At 47.1% G+C, this 22,505-nt stretch overlaps 1 protein-coding gene across 1 annotated transcript; it reads left to right on the forward strand.

Annotated features, from left to right (window-relative positions):
• The first annotated feature begins 1,919 nt into the window (after window positions 1–1,919).
• Window positions 1,920–17,050, forward strand: LOC117901539 (tyrosine-protein kinase Drl). Its single transcript, XM_034812329.1, has 4 exons — window positions 1,920–2,374; window positions 14,897–16,238; window positions 16,331–16,627; window positions 16,731–17,050. Exons 1-4 carry the CDS (start codon window positions 2,263–2,265, stop codon window positions 16,840–16,842), a joined length of 1,863 nt encoding a protein of 620 aa, XP_034668220.1. The 5' UTR covers window positions 1,920–2,262; the 3' UTR covers window positions 16,843–17,050.
• Window positions 17,051–22,505: the final 5,455 nt, after the last annotated feature.

Raw genomic sequence — 22,505 nt, forward strand, 5'->3', positions numbered from 1 at the left:
GTGCGATCTTTGTTCCTTGGTCCCAGTGGGGTGTGTCCCACGTGTTTCAAGCACTGCCCACTGACTTGGGGACTTCTTACATTGCTGAACTGCTCCGCTTGCTGGTCAAAATCTAACTCCCCGAGGCGGGCTCCGCGTGGCGATCGCGAGCCCTTAGCTGCGGTCCCTTGTCCGGGCTGCGCTGCCGCTGCTGCCGCTGCTGCCGTCGCTGCTCACGCCCGGGGCTTTCGTGCGGTTGGCCGCTCTCGGGCTGCTGCCGGCGCCCTTGCTCTCTCGCTCTCTGGGCTGGGGTTCGCTTCTGCTGCTGGCTCACGTCGTCGCTTTGTTCTGCTGCTGGCTCGAGTCGCCGTTCTCTTTTCGTTCTGCTGCTGGCTCTCGGCGCTGATCTCGGGCTCTGCTGTTCTCTTTGCTATGCTGTTCTCTTTGCTCTGCTGTTCTCTTTTCGTTCTGCTGCTCCGCTGCTGGATCTCGGCGCTGATCCCGGGCTCTGCTTCTCTGCTGTTGGCTCTCGGCGTCGTTCTCTTTGCTCTGCTGTGGGCCACCGTGGGCCGCGAACTTAAATTATCGCTTCAAAATATACCCTTATAATATAACTTAGGAACTAGAAAAATGGAAATAAAAATATACAAATGAGGTACTTCCCTAGTACAAACTTAAACATCTATTTAACGAAAACTTCATAATGATTCCCTTATAATATAACTTATATAACTACCAATTATAACTACTTACATACTACAAAATTGTGCGTCGTCACAAAACAAATAAAACCGGCTTTTTTAAATATAGATATCGAATATATTTTTCAATATAAATACCGACTTTTTTGCAGTCCTTGTGGACAATTTTGAAATTTGTTGCTTGGTTAAATACCAATTGGTATTTGTTGGTATTTGACAATGTTAATAAAATTGCACTGTACTGTTAAGTTTTTCCGTTCTGTTATGATTAAAACTGTTATACCCGCAGCAAATGTTCTTATACGAATTGTTGCTTGTAAATAAATGTTGACAAGAGTTTGTTTTGATTCAGCAGCATTTTCGATACGATTAGAATGTTTGGAGCTCCATAAAAAGCGGAATACCTTTGAAAAAAAAAATGAAGCATTGCAATTGTAATAAAATATTCAGTTTCATTTTGCCCTGCTTCAAATGCAGCATGCTGCAGGCTTTCTAGCAACAAACATATTTTCTAGCAACATTTAATCGTAGGCATGCTGCTGTACGCCACCCCGTTGTCGTGAAGCCATGTGACGTCACAGATTCAAGCAACATGCCAGCAGCATGCGCGCTCAATTCGAACGAAACTCGTGAACTTAAACATTACGACAAAACTTTAAACGACAATGAGGAGAGAGAGTAGAGAGTGTCTTACCTAATCCTGCTGAAAAACGTGTATAAGATGCCATCAGCAATGCAACGCAAAAATGAGCACAAACAAGTCCAGACTCAAACTCGCTCATATGAGACGCAAAAATGAGAGGATCCATCACGGGTTGAAAATCGCAGGGTGTAATTTACCTTGCAAGCCTGAATTTTGTGTGACGTATTTACCCGTTGTCGACACCTTATTTTCCATCCTCTATTTCCGTCCCTTCCCTGTGATAAGGGAATCTGTTTGCATGGTGAAGGAACACCAAAGTTGTGCGCATTCAATTTCAAATCGTCGCCGTATCGTATCGTATCGAAATAATTGTTGGTTCAAATTTGAACCGACAATCGACAAGAACACAACGTAGTGTCGGGAATAATAATAATTCCCACAATAAACTCGAAAGTCGTTACAAAAAAGAAATAAATTCAACGTTCAAATTCGGTCGCCGCAAATAAAAGATATAAATAAATAATAACAGTCTCTGGCTTGGCAACAAGTCGGGGATAATTTGAAATAATTCAATTTTAAACCGTCGAGCAGGGTCGTCATTCGTCGGAAAATTCAAGGAAAATTCGTCGCGGAAAAGCCAGCGCGCGGATAGAGTCGAGTCGGTGACTTTCACGGGCGACTTTAGGTTCGAGTTCTGTGCTGAAATGCACTGACAAATAATTGCATTTGTCCCTCGAGCTGCCGCTTTTTGTAATCATCCAACGACTCAGCTAAATTTTAAACAAGTGCAGCGAAAAATTAAAGTTTTTGCCAGTGCCACAAGTGCCGCCAAGTAAAGGGAAAACAAAAAAAACAGAACCAAGAAAACTCTGTAAAGGCATTTCACAAATTAAACAATTGAAAGCGCAAAGTGTTGAGCCAACCCACCAACCCACCGAAATGGCCGGCATCCAGAGAAATGTCTTCGCTGTTGGATTACTTTATCTGCTGAGCGGCGTTCAGGGCCATCTCAACATCTTTCTGAATCTGCACGAGGTGCTGCGGCTAATCGGTGAGTTATCCAAAAGAAGCGCAAAAGCGCGGCTCCAACTGCCAGTTTTGGGGCTGGCCATCGATTATCAATTAAGTGGGAGAGGCCTCCAACCCAAGGGCAGGGCCGAATGTGTGCCGAATATTCTGTATATTTTCACGTATATTTTCTGTATATATTTCTCTGGCGGAAATTGTACTCAGAGGAATTTTAATCGTAGTTACTTCTGTCTAGTATTTATACACATATCTTTTGTATCCTCACACTTAGCCGGCACAACAACCATGCCTTCCCCATTCCGCAATTCCCTTTTCCCCACTCTCTCACCCGCTTATCTTCTCGCTGCCAAAAAATGTCACACCCAGAGCAATAAAAGTGAGAGAAATTGTTTTACAATGTGTCGCAGGGCCCCAACAAAGAATTTACAGCACAGGCCAGTTCGTGCGGCATAAAAAATAAATCAGTAGCAGGAGCACGGGTCTGGGCAGGAAAGGGTTTGGGAACGCAATCGTAAAACACATGCAAAGTGTTTGTTTGCTCTGGAGATGTTTGCGGGCAGATAGGGAAGCATTATCAAAAATTATGTTGTACAATTTACAACACTCGCTGGCTGCAGGCTGCTGGCTGCAGGCTGCTCGTGCAAACAGACCAAGCAGCGTGATTGATGGCCACAGCAACAGGAGCGCAGCTCCCTTCACTCCTCAATAACTGAGTAAATATTGGATCGAGTGCAACTCCAATAGAGGGGCTGGGCTGGGCTGGGCTAATCAGTTGGTTATCTGGGCAGCTATCACCGCTGCCACTCGTCGTAATTCATGTAGTGCCAGCGCTGTCAGGGCTGGGCTCTGGGCCTAACACCTATCACCTATTACAGGCGGAGCGCCAGGCCGGGCAGACAATCAATCAGTGGCGCTGCTGAGAGATGTTGCCCTGCACTTGACGCCCCCAAGAAATTTATTGGTTGTGTCAAGCGAAATCAAAATTTAAACCCATTAAGCAGTGGCCAGAGGGCTTCTTCGGCTTGGCTTTTGGTTGGGTTTTTGGGTTTTCGGATTGGGGTTGACTTTGGGCTGGGGGGCGGAGACGAACCTCTCCAATTATTCAGCGGTTGACAGCGGGTTGCAAGCCTGACCTACTTCTGGCACTCTCTTTCGCCTCCCCATGTGTACACATATGTGCATACGGCTAGGTGTCACTGCTATTTTTTATTTTATTTTATTTCTGTCAGCGGTGGCTTCAAAGCCTTTGTGTGGAGTGCACATCAATTAAATTGTCAACCCCAGCAGCAAAAAAGCGGAGGAGCTGCAGGGCAGTTGCAGAGTTTTGCTGCAGCAGCAGGGAGGGGGCTGGTTGGGCGGGGCATGGCATTCACATTCACCGTTCGTTAGGTTAAATCCATCTGCCCCAAAAAGCAACGCCCCGCTGACTGAGTGAAGTGCGCTCAAATTGCTTCGCTCTATGTAAACCATGTCATCAGGTGTGGATCGCACAACGGACAGCGGACAACGGACAACGGACAACGGACAGCGTGTAACGGACAGCGGACATCGCTCGGCACTGCTGGGCGCTTCAGTGGGTTCGCTGCTCGTTAGCGAAATGAGAGCGGATATGTAAAAGTCGATCCGGTTGATGGATTTCGTTGCGGTGGCAGCGAGTGCCCAGAAGGACTCGACATAATGAAGGCCTGGCAGGGATGTAGGTGGATAAAGGAGGTTACATGTTGTCAGAGCTGAAATTTGTATGACAAAATGGCAGCTCTAACTAGAATGAGGACACTGAGGGTCCCATTTCAGCTCAAATAAACATTTGGCATGTTTAACAGATACCTTTCACCCATTTAAAACCAATCAAAAATGTGCTAAATAAATCATTTGTAATTTGAAACACTACCGCAACACTTTCCCTCAGCCTTTGTCAACCAAAATGCTGCCTTCGTCTGGCAAAACTTTGAGCAACTTTGCGAGTCCCTGCCAGCTGTCTGCACACCCACGCTGGCATCGACAATTGCCAGTCACGTCTCGGTTCGGGTTCTGTCTATCAACACTTGCTAATCCCCCTGCGCTCTCTAAACGATTTGACATTTTGCACTGGCCCTAAAAGATTCATCATGGAGCTTCATGCAGTGTTTCCACTGCCGAAAATCCTTGCTGCCGCTTCTTGCCGACTCACGCTTAGCTAATAAAACCAAAGAGCATTAGGCTAAAAATACAAAACATATTTTGGCAAGTAATGTGAACTCAATTAGCAAACAGCGTCATCGTCATCATCCTAAGACCTTGAAGCCCCCAGTTGCACTTCCAGACAGAATAATTAATATTAGAATCGAATTGGAGAAGCCATTGAGACTCCCTGCTAGCTGTGTTTGCACATAAACAACTCTGGCACAACCCGTACGGCTGCCTGGCTGCCTGGCTGCGTAATTGGCAAATGCACAACTCTGTGGCAAGGATGAGTGGGAGGGACAACGGCAAGGACGATGACGCAGCCAGCGGCAACAGCATTTGCAACATTTTGTTGTTGAATCTCAGCTGCCACTTAAATCCTGCCGCGAATGCAACACACGTGTCCGCCTTCATCACTCTCCAGATCTGCAAGTCATTCACTTTACACTCCCCGCCCCGAAGGTTGCATAAGCATTGGCCAACGCACTCGACTGTAATAACAACAGCTACGAAGGCATGGATAAAAATTGGTCATGGTTGGGTGGCCACGCCCCGTAACTGACTCCTCCTGACACTCGCGCTTAATTGAAGCACTAAATGATTAGCGAAAGTGGAGCCGTGGCGTGTGACAATTATAGACACAAAAAAACAAAACAAAAACACAAACAGCTCGACAGCTTTCCCAACAAGTTTTCACACGTTCAAATGTGTTTATGTAGCTGACACGCGGACACTTGCTCAGAGGAATTCAATTCAATAATAAACAATGCAAAAAGTGAAATATAAATTAATATATTTACTTGCCAGATTAAGATTAGGATGTGTATGTATCTGCATCGAAAGAAACTGAATTTTATAAGTTCATTTCTAAAATTATCCCACAGTGAAAACTGTGAATGGATTTATCTAGCGCACACTTTGGGGCACTTTTATTGAACACTTTGAGTTGCTTAGCTGTCAATAAAAAAGGAATTAAATAAGAATTAAACTATCTGTAATTGCTTTACGGACAGTCCGTCTGGCCTGGCTTTAAAATCATATTTCACATTCCAATTAAGCGGAGCACGCAACGAGCAACCCTTAAGAGACCCAGAACCAGATAGATATGGAAGAGCTCCAGCTCCCTGTCATATCTAAAGTGCTGTCCGCGCTGTCCGCTCTGTCCGCTCTGTCCGCGCTGTCCGTTTTTTTTCAGACTGCTTATCAAATTAAATTAATCAGATCCAATTGCTTATGTTTTTGGTTGGTTTTTTCTTGGGAGTTTTTTTAGGTTTCTTTTTTTTTGCATGATTGGTGGTCGTTAGACACGAAAGAGGCGCGGCACAGTTTCCCCATTTCCAATTGAGTGTGCTTTTCCCTCAGCTCTGGCCACATTCGCACTCCGCGCATCAACAATTATCGGGCAAGACAAATTGTTGCGTCCATTATGAGGCGGATTTAATGGCTGCCCCCGGATTGATGGCAAACACATGTGGGCTGTGGCAATAATTTCTCATTTGGAATTTTCTTTATGGTTTTTTTGGGTAAATCTGAAACGAAATTCTCATTTTTGTCTGACGCAAACGGATTAAACCAAAGAAAAATAGTCTTAAGTCTGTGGTAATCCTTGGGAAACGGCCAAACCATCTTAAACGCATTTAATAAGTATTCCTCTGTCGCTTTCGCAGGGGTAAATCGTTTTTCCCACAATCATGAGGAGCGATTAGTGGGCTGGGGTTGGGGTGGGCAGATGCATCAGCTAAGCTGCAAATAAAATGTCTAAATAAACACAGCCAAAAGCATTTGACGCGTGCACGGCAAAAGCAATTGTATCTAGTGGATACCTTCTGCCACTCACCCTCCCCTCACTCAACGCTCCACCCCCCCCCGCCAAAAGTGAGAAAAGTCGCACACAAGAATGACAAACGTTCCAGGCGCGTCCGTCATTCCCGTTCCTGGGGTGGTGGTGGCGGCCTGGACTCATTCTACCTTTGCAACAAAAGCAACGGCAGAAGCAACGGCAGTGCTACTTAATGGACCAGAAATGCGTCGTGCAAACACAGCAGCAATCCCCAGCGCCCTGACCCTCGCCCAGCCATTGCCCTGCCGCTGGGTATGCAAACAAACGGGAGGAACTGTGCCCGGAAGCAAAATGCGCGGCACCGTCAGGCATAAGGGGAGTGGGTGAGAGACCAGAGAGAGAGAAGGACTGGGCTGAGGGACTGAGACTCAATGGGAAGCAGGCGGGCCCGAGCACTTGAGCACGCCGCATCGTGGCTGAGTCCCTGCCCTCACCTTACCCGCTTACCGCTACTCCGACACCAAGCTAGAGACATGCACGGACCCCAGGACCGCACACAAACACACATATAACAACCCCCAAACCGGAGAATGGGCCTGAAACCTCTGCCTGCAGTTTGCCTGCAGGCTGACATTCCACTGATGCCATAGCACAGTGGGTCGCATCTATAGAAAAAGTGCATGCAAAATAAGAGAAAGAAGGTTGAACGAATAATTTTGGAGATACATATGTATAAATTGATTCGCAAGAGTTACTCTTCACCCATGCCTTGTCCAATCCCACCCCACGGTGCACAGCGCCGCTGCAGCGACTCATATTTTTATTGCTGGCGAATTCCAAGCGGGCGCCTGCCTTTCCTTTGCTTTGCCATCCACTGTCCACCCTCCACAGGCGGCGGCTCCTGACATGACTCTCGTAATGAGCCCGTAAATTATTTTTTATTATTTCGTATTTAATTTTTTCATTGGCTTGCATTGTTCCTGCTTTTACTCCTTTCCTTTCTTGCGACAAGGACAAGAGTCACAGCGTGGCAGCAGGAGAAGTGGAGGTGGCGCATGTGATGCTGGAAATGATTGTGGGAATATGCTATGACGTCTGGCGGGTGGGTAAAGCACCTCACAGCAGCAGTTGAGTGCGAATCGATATTCAACTTTAAACGAGAGTCCAAACCCGTGCCAAACTTCCTCGAAACGGGCCTCTGTCAGGGCATCTATTAATATAATGCTAATTACTTTCCGCACAATTTCGAGTATCTGCTACATGGGTGGAGCATGCAAACATATATTACAAATGCAGCTTATTGGAAAATTTCACACGCCCGCACAAGTTTGTTCGGCAGCCACAGAAGCGATCCCAGAAGCAGGGGCACCATTAGCTTCCCACGCGAGGGGAAACTCTCTCTCGCTCTCTCTCGATGCATGGAGTATGGTGTGTGTGTTCTTATAATATTTCTGGCAATTAACAATTTTTGGAGCACTTATGGGCCGCAAAAATGATGTGCATGTGGGGGACTAATGGGTAATAATGGATGGAATGGCATGGGATAAGCGCAGTACTTACGCAACAGCTGAGAAGGGATACTCTCTCAGAAGAGGGAGTATAATCGGTATTACGGCTATCAGCATGTACCACTAAAAATACACAAGAAGAATTTACAAACTGATTACCAATGCGAAGCATAAAATAATGTCTCTCGGAGCGCAACGATCCACTGTGTGTGATTCGGTTTCGATTTGTCACGCCGTGATGGCTCCCAGCACAACGCTTGACATATGCCGAATCAAAACATTCAAGAGAACGCTTTGACCATATAATTGATGTCTTCAATCGGCCTGAGGCTGCCTTGTTGCTCGGAATTTGTCTGTCACGCGTGAAGGAAACTCCGCATGGCACGTGAAGAGAGCAAGACAGGCACCCTGATTATTTTGCGGTTTATTTTAAGTTTAATTAAGCGATGATACGGAATATTTATAAAATTCATTTGAATTCATCTGAAAAGCAAGGCAGAAGGCAGTCTCGCGACAGTTCCACTCCCATCTGAGTGTGAGTGTGAGAGCGAGTGTGCGTGTGCTGGCTATGGCCCATGGGTATACGGCACATTCGTTCCGCGGCGAATGCAATTCGCTTTGCGTTCTCCCGTGCATTAGTCGCGGTTATTATCATGTCTGCTCTCCGGCTCTCCGGCTCTCCCTGTCTCCTTGTCTCTTTCTCCTTCTGCTCCTCCTTCCGTTTTGTGCGTTTGTTTGGACAGCCAAATGGGCGTTGAGTTGAGTGTCTGTTTGAGTTGGGTGTAACGAAAGGAAGACAAAGATAGAGAGAATGAGATGGAACCGGGGAGTATTAGCAACATTAACACATTAACATATTTAAATGTGGCATAAGCCAGGGGTAGCGGGGCTGCCAATGAATAAATAAATAACTGAATGAATTTAAAGCATTCAAATGGAAATCTATTAAGTGAGCAGATAAAGAGCGACTCAACAGCTTCTGAATGAAAATAAAAGAATATGCATAGAAAATACACTAGAAAGAGAGAGACAGAGAGAGAGGGAGAGAGCCAATCCGCCCGCACATACTCCCACAGTTGATGTTGCATTTAACTTACAATAAACTGACCAAAATCTCGTGCAATTATCTCTGGCGCTAAGCTGTAACTGTTTTTTCTCTCACACGCCACTTATACACCAGAGTTGATGATTGAAAGAGACCACGGAGGAGCGAAAAGCAAGGAAAGAATAAACGGTAAAAGGGATGAACCGCTCGCAACGAAAGCAACAACAGAAAGAATTCGGCCCCCCTCTGCCCTGTTCGGGTGTGACATCGAAAAAAGTGTTTCTTCCATTTGCCTTGTTGAGCTTACAAGATGATAAAAAGTAAAGCCTTATCCACTTTTCATTAGCGAATGAATACATGCCCAAGATACACGTACACACTGTACATATGCATTGTGTTTGCTTGACCCAAAAAACACTTACTCCTACCAGGCACAAACAAAAGGCCGAAAAAATGTTCACGCTTGGCACCGGTAAGAGGTGGGGCTGCGTCCAGACAGTGTCCACTTCAGTGGCAGCCACACCACCTACCAACTACGAGTAAGCCACCAGTGAGTGCCACCAATGCAACAATGCTAATCTGCACTTTCAACTGCTCTTCCCTGCTCCCTGTTCCCTCTTGCCTTCCGCTCTTTTTGTGCTTATTGTTTGCCCACCAGCAGCTGCTCGGCAAAAAGTCAATGCGACCGAGTCCGTGTGCCGTGTCCCGTGTGCTCCTCACTCGGTCAGAGTCATAAATTACAGCATCCCGGGGGTGCTATTGAAAATATGTGCGTTGCTTCTCCTCCAGAGCAACACTGAGAGAAAAAACAAAGCGTATGCATGCACAAAAGAGAACGAACAACTGGAACAAACAATAAATCATGCATGTGCCATAACCACTACTCAGAATGTTCTCCCAGTGCACTGGGAGACTCTCCCCGCCTCATCGCTGTGTTGGTTTTTGGGCTGTGTGCGAGATGCCCCCGAGGTGCCTGCTAACTGCTCCTGCTGCCTTGTCAAAAATTGTTCATAAATTCTACCTCAAAGCCTCTGCCCCTGCCCTGCCCCCCTATACAGAACTCTGAAAAATTTCAGCACAGGAAGTTGCTGTTTACTTAAGGCTCACAAAGCACACAGAAACAAATTCACACACGACTTTGCGGGTTTTGTTGTGGAATGTCTTTGGGCCGGGCGACCACCCATGGATGCAAATCCAAGCCGCAACGCCATTAGAAGGCGGACCCAGGCAGGCAGGCAGGCCGAAACCGCACCGTAAACCTCAAGGAAAGCTTCCATCCTCCCATCGCCCGTCCACCTTTAACTGGGCCACACACACACTCGGGGGGCACCTGCTCGCCCGAGCACCGCCCTCGCTTTATGACTTAACACACATTTTATGACTGCGCCTAGACACCGATACAGAGACAGAGACGGAGACAGGGACAACCGACAGTGACGGATCCCTCAGCTGAAGGTGATAAAAATTTCATTACGTCACGCAATGCACAAGATCCGAGCGAGCCAGAGCCAGAGCCAGAGCTGGCAACATTTGCCATGGATTGCCCTGGAAAATTGAAAGAAAACTTTGCACCAGTGGCAGGTTAATGACTGCCTCTGTCCCCAGCGTTTCTGCGCAAAGAAATCACTGTTTCGGGGGGGCAGGACTGATGGATGGATGGATGTGCGTGTGTGTGGGTGTGGGTGTTGCCACGATTCCCTGCGGCTTTTGCTGGTTTACTGCTGCCGCCAGGTGTCGGCTGCCTGCTATCTGCTCCCTGCGATAATAATCACATTTACTTCTTCAGATAATCACATTAAATTGAAGACCTTCCCTGTTAATGCTCCTTGTGATTTTTTATGAGTTCAGAGGACTCCGCTTCACATCGCATCGTATCGACTCCGCTCAGTCCCTCTCCAATGGCAGCCCAAGTTGCGGCTTGCCTGGGGTGGCGCACCTGCTCCGAAGGTGCTTGAGCCGCAGGGTAATTTGTAGCAGATATCGGCCAAGTGGCTCCGGCATTAGATTAATTACAGATTAGTGGGGGCATAATTGAGCTGTTTAAGTGTCTTGACCCAAATGGGTTCAGGCGAGGTGCGGTTGGGAGCGCGATAGTAAAGTCCTTTTGAGCAGTTCATTTATTCTCAGAGCATAGTGAATAGTTCAAGGAATTTTACAGCCATGATTTCTAGCTACAAGAAGAGCAGAAAACAAATCAAATTCCGATCTTGTTCCCTTTCTCAGTACGGACAGAATTTACATTTTTAATTGAAAGAAGCTTGAGGATGATGCCATTCCCATTACCATTCCCACTGCCTTGCTAGAACCATAAATGTAATGCGTTTTCTTTTATGGGCCTTGTCATAGAAATCTACCAGCGTTTGGTAACATAATTTATGCACCACTGCAGGCTGCCACGCAGAATTTATGGTGTTGACCAGGCCAAGAACGCAAAAGGGTGAAGGGAGGAAGGAAGTCTTCAAAGAGCGTCGAAGTGATAATGCAAAAAGAAAATACACAGCTCTGGTGGTGGGGCGTTGCAGGGCCGGACAGGCACGTGATGATTGCGTTTGTGCTGCAGGCGAGGCAATAAGAAAAAGGAGAGAACAGAAACAGCAACAGAAACAGCTTCAACCAGGCCAAGACTCAGACTCAGACGCACGAAGAGTGTGGGGAAAATAAATTGCAGCTGCTCGAGCTGAAGCGATGAAATACAAATAGAAATACTTGGCAGCTACTGGATGAAGTTGCCACACAGCCTGCGCCTGACTGGCATACTGGCAGAGACTGTCAGGGAGGAGAGGAGCCCCAACGCTGCCCGACTGCAGGCAGTCACTTCACATGTCCTTTGGCTTGTTTGTCTTACACTCTGACGCTCTGCAGATCGGATCCGAGTTGAGCAGCGGTGTGGAGCGCTGCAAGTTGATGATAAGTTGTTTGGGCAGACAGCGCGCTGTGCGAAGAGGCCCAGGCCCAGGCCCAGGTCCAAGCCCAAGTCAGACAACCACGAATCATGACCATTTGTGCATAAAAATTGCCTTACCTTGGCCGGGCTCCCATGTCTGCTCTTGACCTTTTATGGTGAGGCTCAGACTCTGGCTGAGAGTCGGACTCCACTCCATTGCAATTTAATCAGCATCCTCGACTAACATATAATTTGGAGAGCTGCAAGCTGCATTTTAGGAGTTGGTTTGAGCATCAAAGGCAAGCGAATGAGCAAAGGGAGGCTTGAGTTATGATGTGCCTGCCTTTGGCCTAGACAAATTTGCGGCTCTGGCTTGGAGTTGGAGTTGGAGATTGAAATGGCAAAACCCATTAGATGGCTGCACAACCCTTGTGTCTGTGGCCCTAAATCAGCATCAGCTTCTAGGCCAATGCCCAACCAAATGTCATCATCAGCCGCGGGGCCGAGTCCCAGATAACTCCCCCAGATGGTAATAAAAATGTCGTCTGACTCCGGCTCTCCCCTCACAAGTTGTCTCTCGCTGGGGGTCTGCTTTAATGCACAACATATTCATGTGTCAAAAGACAATTTCGGATTTATGGCCTGCGAAATCCCCGCACCAGATCCGAAGCTCCAACTCCAACTCCAACTCCAACTCCGACTCCGACTCCAAACCCAATCACAAAACCCTAACAGACGACAGTGACGCAATGTGGGCGAGGAACGAACAACAGAAAAAATATGTTAAGAAAGCATAAAATAATATCCAAACTACCCACTACACTCGGATGGTCTGGCTCGGGTCTGGCTCTGGCTCTGGTCTGGCTCTGATCTGAAAATCTCACTCTGGTCTGTCTGGCTGGCTCTGGGGCTTGCATAAATTAGGCTCCGGACGGGTTGCTGAAAGGCAACCGGAAAGGGGGGGGGGCGGGGAGCACCATACTCGCATGAGCTCAAAAAATTGGCAATTCTTTTCCTTTTTCCTTTCGGTTTATGCGTTAGCCATGGCGTTTTTAGGGTTGTAATTGAAATTAAATAGATGTCGTGCCATGAATTCAAATCGCCTTCGTTGACTGGAACTGGAGCAGTCGGAGAGATTTATTCCAACGATGGAGAACGAATTTTCAAGACATTTTTTAGTCAAATTAAAGGCAGCTTTTTGTGTGTTAGCCGACAAAGACTTTACTGCTGCTGTAAGTCAACTCTTCTATCCGCCACTGGCACAGCACAGCGGGCGACGCAATTGCTTTCGTCTGTCTCCCTTTTATTCCTTTTTCTTTGAAATTTCGTTCGCGCAGCTAAAACTTTTACTTTTTTGCTGAGCGCCGAATTTATGTGTCAGTGGCACTTGAAGTATAAGTTTTTTGGGTGCTGCTCCCTCACGCCTCGCGCCTCATGCCCTGATTGATGGATGCTGGGAAAAATCGATTTCAGCACGGCACCTGCCCTGCCCTGCCTGGCATCAACTTAATTTCCTGGGCAATCAGCACTAATTAGCACTCGAACCGGCAGTTGAAATGCAAAACGCGTCGCGTGGGGTTGGGAGGCCTGGCGTGGGGGTTGGTACCCAACAAATTGCTATTACTTGTCTATAATTGTTTGGGTTAATAGGCTGGGACTCATCTGTGGACAAGAATTTAAATTGTAATTCAAGCTTTGTGTTCGTCGGGTTTTTTTTTCGGTATTTTCTTTAATTTGTGTGCAGCTTGCACCTCACATGTCTGGGCTACATTAACCCTTTGACCCTCCCCCGCAGCGCAGCAGATATCATCAGTCTTCCATCAGCTCATTATGCGACAGTTTTTCATATCTGCCCTTAAACCTCGAACTCCAACTCCAACTCGAACTCGAACTCAAACCCCAACTCCAACTCTAGCTCCCCTGCCTACCAGGACGCCGCTACTAATTACATTTCCACGAGTGTAAGCGAAGCGTGGAAAGAACCGGAGAGGCAGTGCTGAAAGTACGGGGAGTGCTTGCTTGTCCCCACTAATTAGTACGATATGAATATAAATATATACCGCTTTATGCACCACCTCCTCGTTCTCCCTCTCTTTCTCTCTATGAATAGGCCCAAGCATAAGTGGAATAAATTAAAATAAAATGTACCAGAATAAAATGTTAGTGCGAGCGGGGGAAACGGAGCAACTGCAACTGCGATACAAATCTAAAATAAATATTGCCACTCGCTGCGCACGGCGCACGGGTGCAGACCGGGGCATGCAACGCACACATGCAGCAGCCAGGCAGGGACAGAGGCAGGCAGCCTTAATTAAGCATGAACATTTAACCTTCCCACCGAGCCACGCCTCCACGGCAGGCGCAGTCGGAGTCGCAGACGGAGTCGCGTGTCTTGGCCAGGGGTACGCTCTGGTCCTAAATGTTGATTGATTTATTGAGCCAAACGCAAGGCTGGTAGGGGTCACCTGACGCTGCCCCTTAACACGAGTAATCGTACGGCTAATTTAATTAAAAATATTATGTGAGACAGGTAACAGTTACAGCCTCAGTGCAAGGGGCAAACATGCACAAGCTGTCAAAATTATCAGATCAATTTAGATACAATGGAGATACACAGAAAGAGAGACGAAGAGAGAGGGCAGACCCTTGGACAGGTGTAACTTCGGGTGGTGGAATATGCATACATACATACATATGTACACATGTATGTGGCGGCTTATGTTTATTGTTTAAGAGTAAAGTTCAACAAGTGATTTGATTTGATTTTTGCCTCGTTCACACAATCTATTACGTGAAACCTCTTACGGGTTTCTTTCGCCGATCTCCTCTTCGCTCTTGTCTGAATTCGCTTTAACCTGAATTCGCTCTCCTTCGTTGTCTCTTTTCGTTCTGCTCTCGTGTTTTTAGTTCGCAGTGAAGCGCATTGTACCTTGCTTGTTTTGCCATTTAACTCCTTCAATCTGTCATTGAAGTGTTTCGATGGACAGATACTTGCCAAGTTGTGATACAGTGGTGGGAGAGAAGCAAACGTTTATCCCTGGTGATTGATTAAGCAGACGTTCCGGGTGGTTCTTCCGAGACACGTGGGGAGACTCATTGGGACACACACTCGAATGCAACGCGCATTGTTAATGGTTTTGTCTTTCCCCTCTCTTTCGTTGCAGGCGTCTCCGCGGAGCTGTACTATGTGCGCGAGGGAGCCATCAATGACTATGCCCTAAACTTTGCCGTTCCCGTGCCGGCCAACATCAGCGATGTGACATTCACCTGGCAGTCGCTGGTCGAGCATCCGCTGCCGTACAGCATCAATATAGCGACCTCGGATACGGATGTGCTGCCCCGACCGCTGCTGAACATCTCGCGGATTGGGGACGTGCCGCAGGAGCCGCAGACCTGGGGCATTGCACTCAAGTGCTCGGGCACGCGCAATGCCGAGGTCACCGTCACCATCAACGTGGAGGTGATCCTCGATCGGGCGACCAACAACAACACGAACCTCATCTTCAAGCGCAAGAAGATCTGCCTGAAGGAGGAGCAGGACAGCGCCCACGAGGAGTACGACGACGACGAAGTGCTGCAGCCGGCCTTGGGCGGCCACGAGGATGTTCATTATGTGGACCACAACGAGGAGCACGTGGTGGCCAACGGACACTTGGCACCCAGTGACAAGGATCATGACAAGGAGAAGCACCGGAATTTAGCCACCCAGCCGCCGGTTAATGTCGGTCGGGACAATGGCAATGCGGGCGGCTCCAGGCGGGACTTTGATCCGATGCTGAGGGAAAATTTGGTGCCGCCGGCAAGCGGCCTGGTGACCCTCATTGTGGGCGGCATCCTGGCCCTGGTACTCGTGTCCACGCTAATTCTGATCGCCTACTGCGCCAAGGGTCCCTCCAAGCGCCATCCCTCGAACGGGGTGCACTTGATCAAGACCTCCAGCTTCCAGCGATTGCCCACGATCTCCTCTACGGCCCACAACTCGATCTATGTCTGCCCCTCGACCATCACCCCCACATACGCGACACTGACGCGGCCATTTCGCGAATATGAGCATGAGCCTGAGGAGTTCAACCGCCGTCTCCAGGAGCTGACAGTCCAAAAGTGCCGCGTGCGTCTCTCCTGCCTCGTTCAGGAGGGAAACTTTGGGCGCATCTATCGCGGCACTTACAATGACTGTCAGGAGGTTCTGGTTAAGACTGTGGCGCAACACGCCAGCCAGCTGCAAGTGAATCTCCTGCTCCAGGAGTCCATGATGCTCTACGAGGCCATCCATCCGAACGTGCTCTCCGTGCTGGGCATCTCCATCGAGGACTATGCCACCCCGTTCGTGCTCTACGCGGCCACGGGCAGTGTTCGCAATCTGAAGACCTTCCTGCAGGATCCCTCCTACGCGCGCAGCGTGACCACCATTCAGACGGTGCTGATGGCCTCCCAGCTGGCCATGGCCATGGAACACTTGCACAATCACGGCGTCATCCACAAGGACATCGCGGCCAGGAACTGTGTGTAAGTTGAACCATCCCTAAGCCCTTTTTTCGGTACAGTTTGCAACAAGCTAAAGAAAACCTTTGCCATCCTTCCATCTTTTCTACCCTCAGTATCGATGATCAGTTGCGCGTGAAGCTGACGGACAGTGCCCTCAGTCGGGATCTGTTTTCCGGCGACTACAACTGCCTGGGCGATGGCGAGTATCGACCCATCAAGTGGCTCTCCTTGGAGGCCCTGCAGAAGTCCCACTACAACGAGGGCAGCGACGTCTGGTCCTTCGGCGTGCTCATGTGGGAGATGTGCACGTTGGGCAAGCTGCCCTACGCCGAAATCGATCCCTACGAGATGGAGCACTATCTGAAGGATGGCTATCGCCTGGCACAGCCCTTCAACTGTCCCGACGAGCTGTAAGTAAACCTTAGACCTATTTGTTTATCCATTTCCAGACTCTTTGCTGTTTCCCCTTACTAAAGTTGTTCCCTTCCTTTCTGTTTTTTGTATCACTTGCAGCTTTACGATTATGGCCTATTGCTGGGCCTCCATGCCCGCCGAGCGGCCCTCGTTCAGCCAGTTGCAGATCTGCTTGTCGGAGTTCCACACCCAGATAACCAGATATGTTTAACCAGCGGTGCTGAAGCATGCCAAGACCTGTAAATACAACAAGAGGCGACGTCGCAAGATATTCCAACAGACCACGTCGTCCACTCTGTTCCCAAAGACATATTTAAATGGTAGCGCCTAGAGGCGGGGCCCACCGATTGCCCCGCACACACATTATGATAGTTATTTATGCAAACAGGAGTGGGAGCAGACGACGATCTTCGCCCCATGAAAACTCTTTTAATTATAGGTCTAGCGTTTAAGGACAAGTGACATTTCAATGCAAAACATTAGGAGATATTACATACACTTACCCCCTGTTATAGACACTCTTAGACTCTGCAAGAAGAGCTAGTAAAGCCCAGTAAAGAGCAGGTAAAAGTTTCAGCATAAACTAAAACAAAATAAAAGCAAACAATGCATGCATAGCCCCCAATACTAGGATAGGAACCGAATACCGAACCGAATACCGAACCGAATACCGATCTTCGGCGAGTAGGGAGGAGGGAGCTCTGGCAGTCATTATAAATAAATTACGCACTAGTGGGATACCAATAAAATACCGAAACGTATATCTAACTGTAAGTGTATTCATGTCTAAGAAACGTAGTGCTAGTAAGACCCATAAATATTTATCTAGATCCTTACCCTTCTCAGTTAGCCCCACCAATTACAGACCTAAGTTTATCCTCTTTTTGTACAATATATTTATGAGTTGCATTGCAAGACACAAAAGAAAAGAAATACCATTTCAATAAACGTCCGTGCATAATATTTAAAACAAAACTAAAAGGATTCTTTTTGTGTGAAAGGGGAAAGGGTAGTGGGAAATCCTTCGTCTGGGTAAGTACAACATTTCCATTTGCGTGGCTACAATTGAGTCGAGACACGCCCCTCACTTAGCCTAGAACAACGTGCTCTAAGAGCAATGTGCTGTTTGGTTACCCTACACCAGCTCACAGCACCTGCCCCAAACCGCATCTCCAAGTGCCGCACACAAAACCCAACCCAACCCAAACGCAACGCAAACTGAACCAATCTCTTTGCGTAGCCAGGCGCACGGGCAACACAAAAGGCATGTAATGCCAACTGCCTATTTGGAGGCGAAGAATGGTGAGGAATGTGAGTAAGGTCGCAGCTCCCCGTCCCAGTGCCTGCCCGCACACACCTGAGCGTGGACTGGGAGCGCAGCCCTGGCGTGGCCTGCCTTTTGATTGCCATGCTGACACTACTTAGTTTTTGGCACGTCATGCTGGGCACATGATGTTGGCAGTGTCCTTTTTAATATGCCTGTCCTGTCACACAACCATCAGGCAGGAGAGGACACAGCCAACAGCCAGGAGAGGACTAGGAGAGGAGAGAGTTCTGCGGCTCTCTCGGCACGTGCCCGCATGGCATACCCATGGATGGCATTTAGCTAAAGCCACTACGCAAATCGAAAGCTAATAAGTATAAAGTCACAGAGCGTGGAGCAGCTCAACGGCAACGAGGATAACATTATGGAGCTCGAGCTTTATGCTGGATTTAAATGAGGATATTACTATGCAGACCCCTGCATTATGTAGAACCTTTGACACACTCCTCCATGGCTGCGGTTCTCAATGTCTGTGGTTCCCCAGCTACTACTCGTATTATTGATGACAAAAGAAAACACCAGTTGGGTCAGAACACTTTGTAGCCAGATTGTCCGGAAGCGCTACCAAAGTTTTTCAACCTCCCAAAAAGTTTCAAGTGATATCGATGGAGGCGAATCCCAGAGCAAAGGACAGCGCAGCCTTTTGGCTTTTGCGTCATTTCTGATCAAAGTCTCCGGTCCCAGCGGCGGGCGAGTGCATAAGAGAAGCCAATAAGGTGATGGGCGAGCGAGTCCCAATAGTTGCGTTCCAATCAAATTAAAGTGCAGTGCAGTGGGGCTGACAAAGGATATTTAGTTATTAAAAACGCAAACACAAAGCGGTAAAGGGGAGAGGCTAAAAGGGAGGCACAAAATGTAACCCAAAACGTCAAAGGGGACGTATTGGTGGTGGGGGGGCGCCCGGAAAGCCAAGCAAAAACAAACAGAACAAAAAATGAAGAAAAAAAGTGAGTGCCGTGACGACCAAAAAAAGAAAACAACTTGAAATTGAAAAACAAAAGCCAAAACTGAAACTTTGTTTTTGGTCAACACTCTAAGCCAAAAATCAACAAATATAAAAAATTTCATTGCACGTGAGGCAGCATTTTCCACTTTTTAGCGGAAAAAGTTTTCGGCAGCGCGTCGGCACTACGCCCACAACCGTAAAACACCAGCAACACGGGATACCCACAACAACAAAAAGGGGCAAACGAGAAGAGGGGGGAACGACCACATAGCCTGCGGATGGACTGGAATTGGGGTTGACCGTGTGGATACCCTTACAGAAAGTTTGTTTGCAGCGATAGCATATGTATAGGTGTGTTTTTTTGCTAATTGCGATGCTAACACCAACACGAGAAAGCGTAATTGTCTCGTCACTGCGAAATCCAAACACGATGGCCAGAAGAGAAAAGAGAGAACGAAGGAGAGCGAATTCAGATGAGAGCGAATTCAGACGTGAGCGAATTCAGGCAAGAGCGCAGTGCAGATCGGCAGAAGAGAAAACAAGAGAGTCTGCGACGTAAAAGGTTGTGTGCGCGGCCAGGCGACGAGCGACGTGAAAAGTCAAATTATTATGCCATTTAAATTATATTCTTTCTTATATTATCCTTCACTTATTAGCAATAAACATAAACAACTATACACATCTGAAATCTGTAAAGTAGAATTTGCAGTAGAGGTCAAGGAATGAGCAGCTATGCATTCCAGTAATCAAATACTCATTCAAGCTAAAGACAACCTTCATGGGAAGTTATTAATACCCTTTGGAAAGTGTACAGCAAAAAGAGTGAGAGCGTCTACCGAAATGACGACAGGTAGTCGTCCGTCAGCTAGTCAGTTGGGAGCCATTTGGGAAACCATCGCCCGGCCGCAGTCCGCACCCTGCGGCGCTGGACGAGTCCAGGTGATGGCTGAACTTTGTGGTTGATGAGGTGGGTGGGGGGTGGACAGTCCCTGGGCTGATGGGGTTCCTGCTGATGGCCCTGGGAGAACTGCAACACAACTTTTGCCAAAGTCGGTCGGGCTTTGGAGTGTCCTCAAAAAATTGATTACTTTATAGAGAGTGCGCGACGCGGTCCAGTTCGGTTTCGCTCGGTTCTGCTCAGTTCTGCTCCGAATATTTGTAGCTCGGTGCGGTTCGGTTGGCATTTTGAAGCTGTTGATTATGGCCACGAGGCATTAGCAGGAAAATAAATATTTACCTTGGAAATTATAAAGCAAAGTTTTGCAGCTGCTTCGTATGACTCCGCTCCCTCGATGATTGTTCCATCGACTCGGAAAGTTTTTTTTCGATTGCAAAACTAATTAAAAAGTTGATGAAACTCGCCGCTTGGAATTGCTTTTAAAGATTTAATTCATTTCGTGGGTGGCTGTTTGTGTTAAGGGTTAATTTTCATCCAAGGTTGTCAATAGTAATGAACGGGAGAGAGAGGAGCAGCCAAATAATTGGACCACAGACTTTTGACTGGTTTTGGAGTCTTCAGATCTTAATATAAAACTATCTTAATATTAACTTATTCACATTGAACCCTTCCTTGACTCTGGAAATCTCTCAAGTTTAAACTAGAGACTTCTTTATCCACTTTCTCTGCAGCTCTCCCACACCACACCACCCGCTGCCATCCCGCTGAGAAAATGCCAAATGCAAAAATTGTTTTTCAATTTCTTTTCTTCTTTTTTCCAATACGCGCAAACACAAAACACGTAACTAGATGGGGGGGAGGCGAACAACATTAGCATACAACTTTTCTTATTATTTTTTATGTGAAAAATTCTCAAAATTGCCGCCGCCGCCGCCGTCGTTGTTGGCTGAGAGGAGTAGGAGGAGGAGGACGAGGACGAAGGAGCAGCGTCAGCAACAAAACTGCAAACGTCTAAGGAAGCGGAAACGGAAAGCATACAACGCCAGACAAACGGCAGAGTACAATTTTGGTTGGCTCCGCGGGGCAACGAAGCCGAATGCTGGAGCAGAAGTTGGAATTTTGCTTCTTATTTATAGAGAACAAAGGTATATTGTAGGAGTATACTTCTGATTAGCAACAATAAACAAAGGGTACTAGGCCCAAGTTTTATTCACTAACTCTCGACCACTAAATTGGAAATTAGTTTGCTGGAATTATTCCAATATTATATTCAGAATTAATTCTTGAAACTTCACTCTTTCATTTTGATTTTTCTCTCATTTTAATCGTGATTTTTATATCATTTTCTTTAAACACAAATGAGCTCTAGTAGCGGGTATCTCACAGTCGAAATACTCACCAAAATCACTCTTATTTTGGTGCTTATATTTGTTGGCTTATCTGTGGCTCCAACTGCAAGACTTTCTCTGTCTCTCTGTCTCTCTGACGATGAGCCAAAGTCAAAGCCAAAGCCAATGGCAGAAAAGTGAAAACGACTGCGAGTAAAATACATAATAATGACATGGAAGGAAATGATTTTCATTTGCAAGCCATCGCTCCATTGCTCATGGCTGATGGCTCATCGCTCTCCCCTCGCGCCCCTTTTGCCAGTTGATTGAAGTCACGGCGACGGCTATGCAACTTCAACTTCAACTTCAACTCCGGCGGTGGCTGGCTTCATTTGTCGCAAAGTTTTATTGAATTACTCGGGCGTGCCTCCAGTCCCAGACTGCGCGACTCATACTCCTGCCTGTCATTCGTTTGAAGTGGCTGCAGAGGGTTGGATTGGATCGTGTTGGAAGTTCTTCTTCATTTTGATTATAACGCCTTTTGAAAATTCATTAAAAACTTTTCCTTTTCTTTTTTACTTGTCCTTGTCAATCGATTAGCCTCCCCCCAGGACTCCTCCCCGCCACTCGTAGACGACGCCACCTGCATTCATTTATCATTTCGTGTCGCCGCCGTTTTGCGCCTTTTCCTTTGACTTTTTGCCAATTGTCATTATTCATCTTAAACCGTTTTCGCTTCCAGTTCCACCTCCTCCCTTTGGCTTGGAGTTTCCCCAGTTAAGTTGCCCAAAATGTCCCACATATGCTGGACGGAGTGTGATTAATTGCCGCCTGCCCTGCCCTGCCCAACCCCCCCACTGGCTGTTGACGCTTAGCCTGCCTGCAGTCACAGGGCTCATAAAACACTTCCCAAACTTGTGATTTAGTATAGATCCCCGGCGATTGATGTCTCAGCGGTGCTCAAGCTGGAGTCCTCTTGGGATCCCACCAACAACTCTTATGGATATACTTCCATTGACATTTGTACTCACGAGTGGCTAGGTTTTAATTATCTCAAGCTCATGTCATGGTTTTTGTGGTGGAACTGCTACCAAAACTCATCTTTATTAACTTTTAATCGCAATTTTAGTGTTTTTCCAGTAACCAATAAATTACTGAAACATTTTTAAAAATTATATGATGTCCATGGACCATATAGAAGTTTCTTTCAATGAAAATATTGGCTGTATTTCCAATAGATTTCTGCACAGTTGTTCATCCGAAAAATGCTCTCATTCAAAGTGTATATTTATTTATTTTATTATTTATGTATTCTTTTTTTGAGCAAAACTTAACTTAATCCTTAACCTTTGTTCCCATTTTTCTATCATTTTTATTA

This window comes from Drosophila subobscura, chromosome U, assembly GCF_008121235.1.
Source record: "Drosophila subobscura isolate 14011-0131.10 chromosome U, UCBerk_Dsub_1.0, whole genome shotgun sequence".
Taxonomy (NCBI): domain Eukaryota; kingdom Metazoa; phylum Arthropoda; class Insecta; order Diptera; family Drosophilidae; genus Drosophila; species Drosophila subobscura.

Bases quoted from the DNA above. Each gene is read 5' to 3' on its own strand.
- LOC117901539 (XM_034812329.1), top strand. From the start codon at position 2,263: ATGGCCGGCATCCAGAGAAATGTCTTCGCTGTTGGATTACTTTATCTG. The intron at 2,375-14,896 runs GTGAGTTATCCA...CTTTCGTTGCAG, and splicing joins CGAGGTGCTGCGGCTAATCG to GCGTCTCCGCGGAGCTGTAC. The intron at 16,628-16,730 runs GTAAGTAAACCT...TATCACTTGCAG, and splicing joins TTCAACTGTCCCGACGAGCT to CTTTACGATTATGGCCTATT.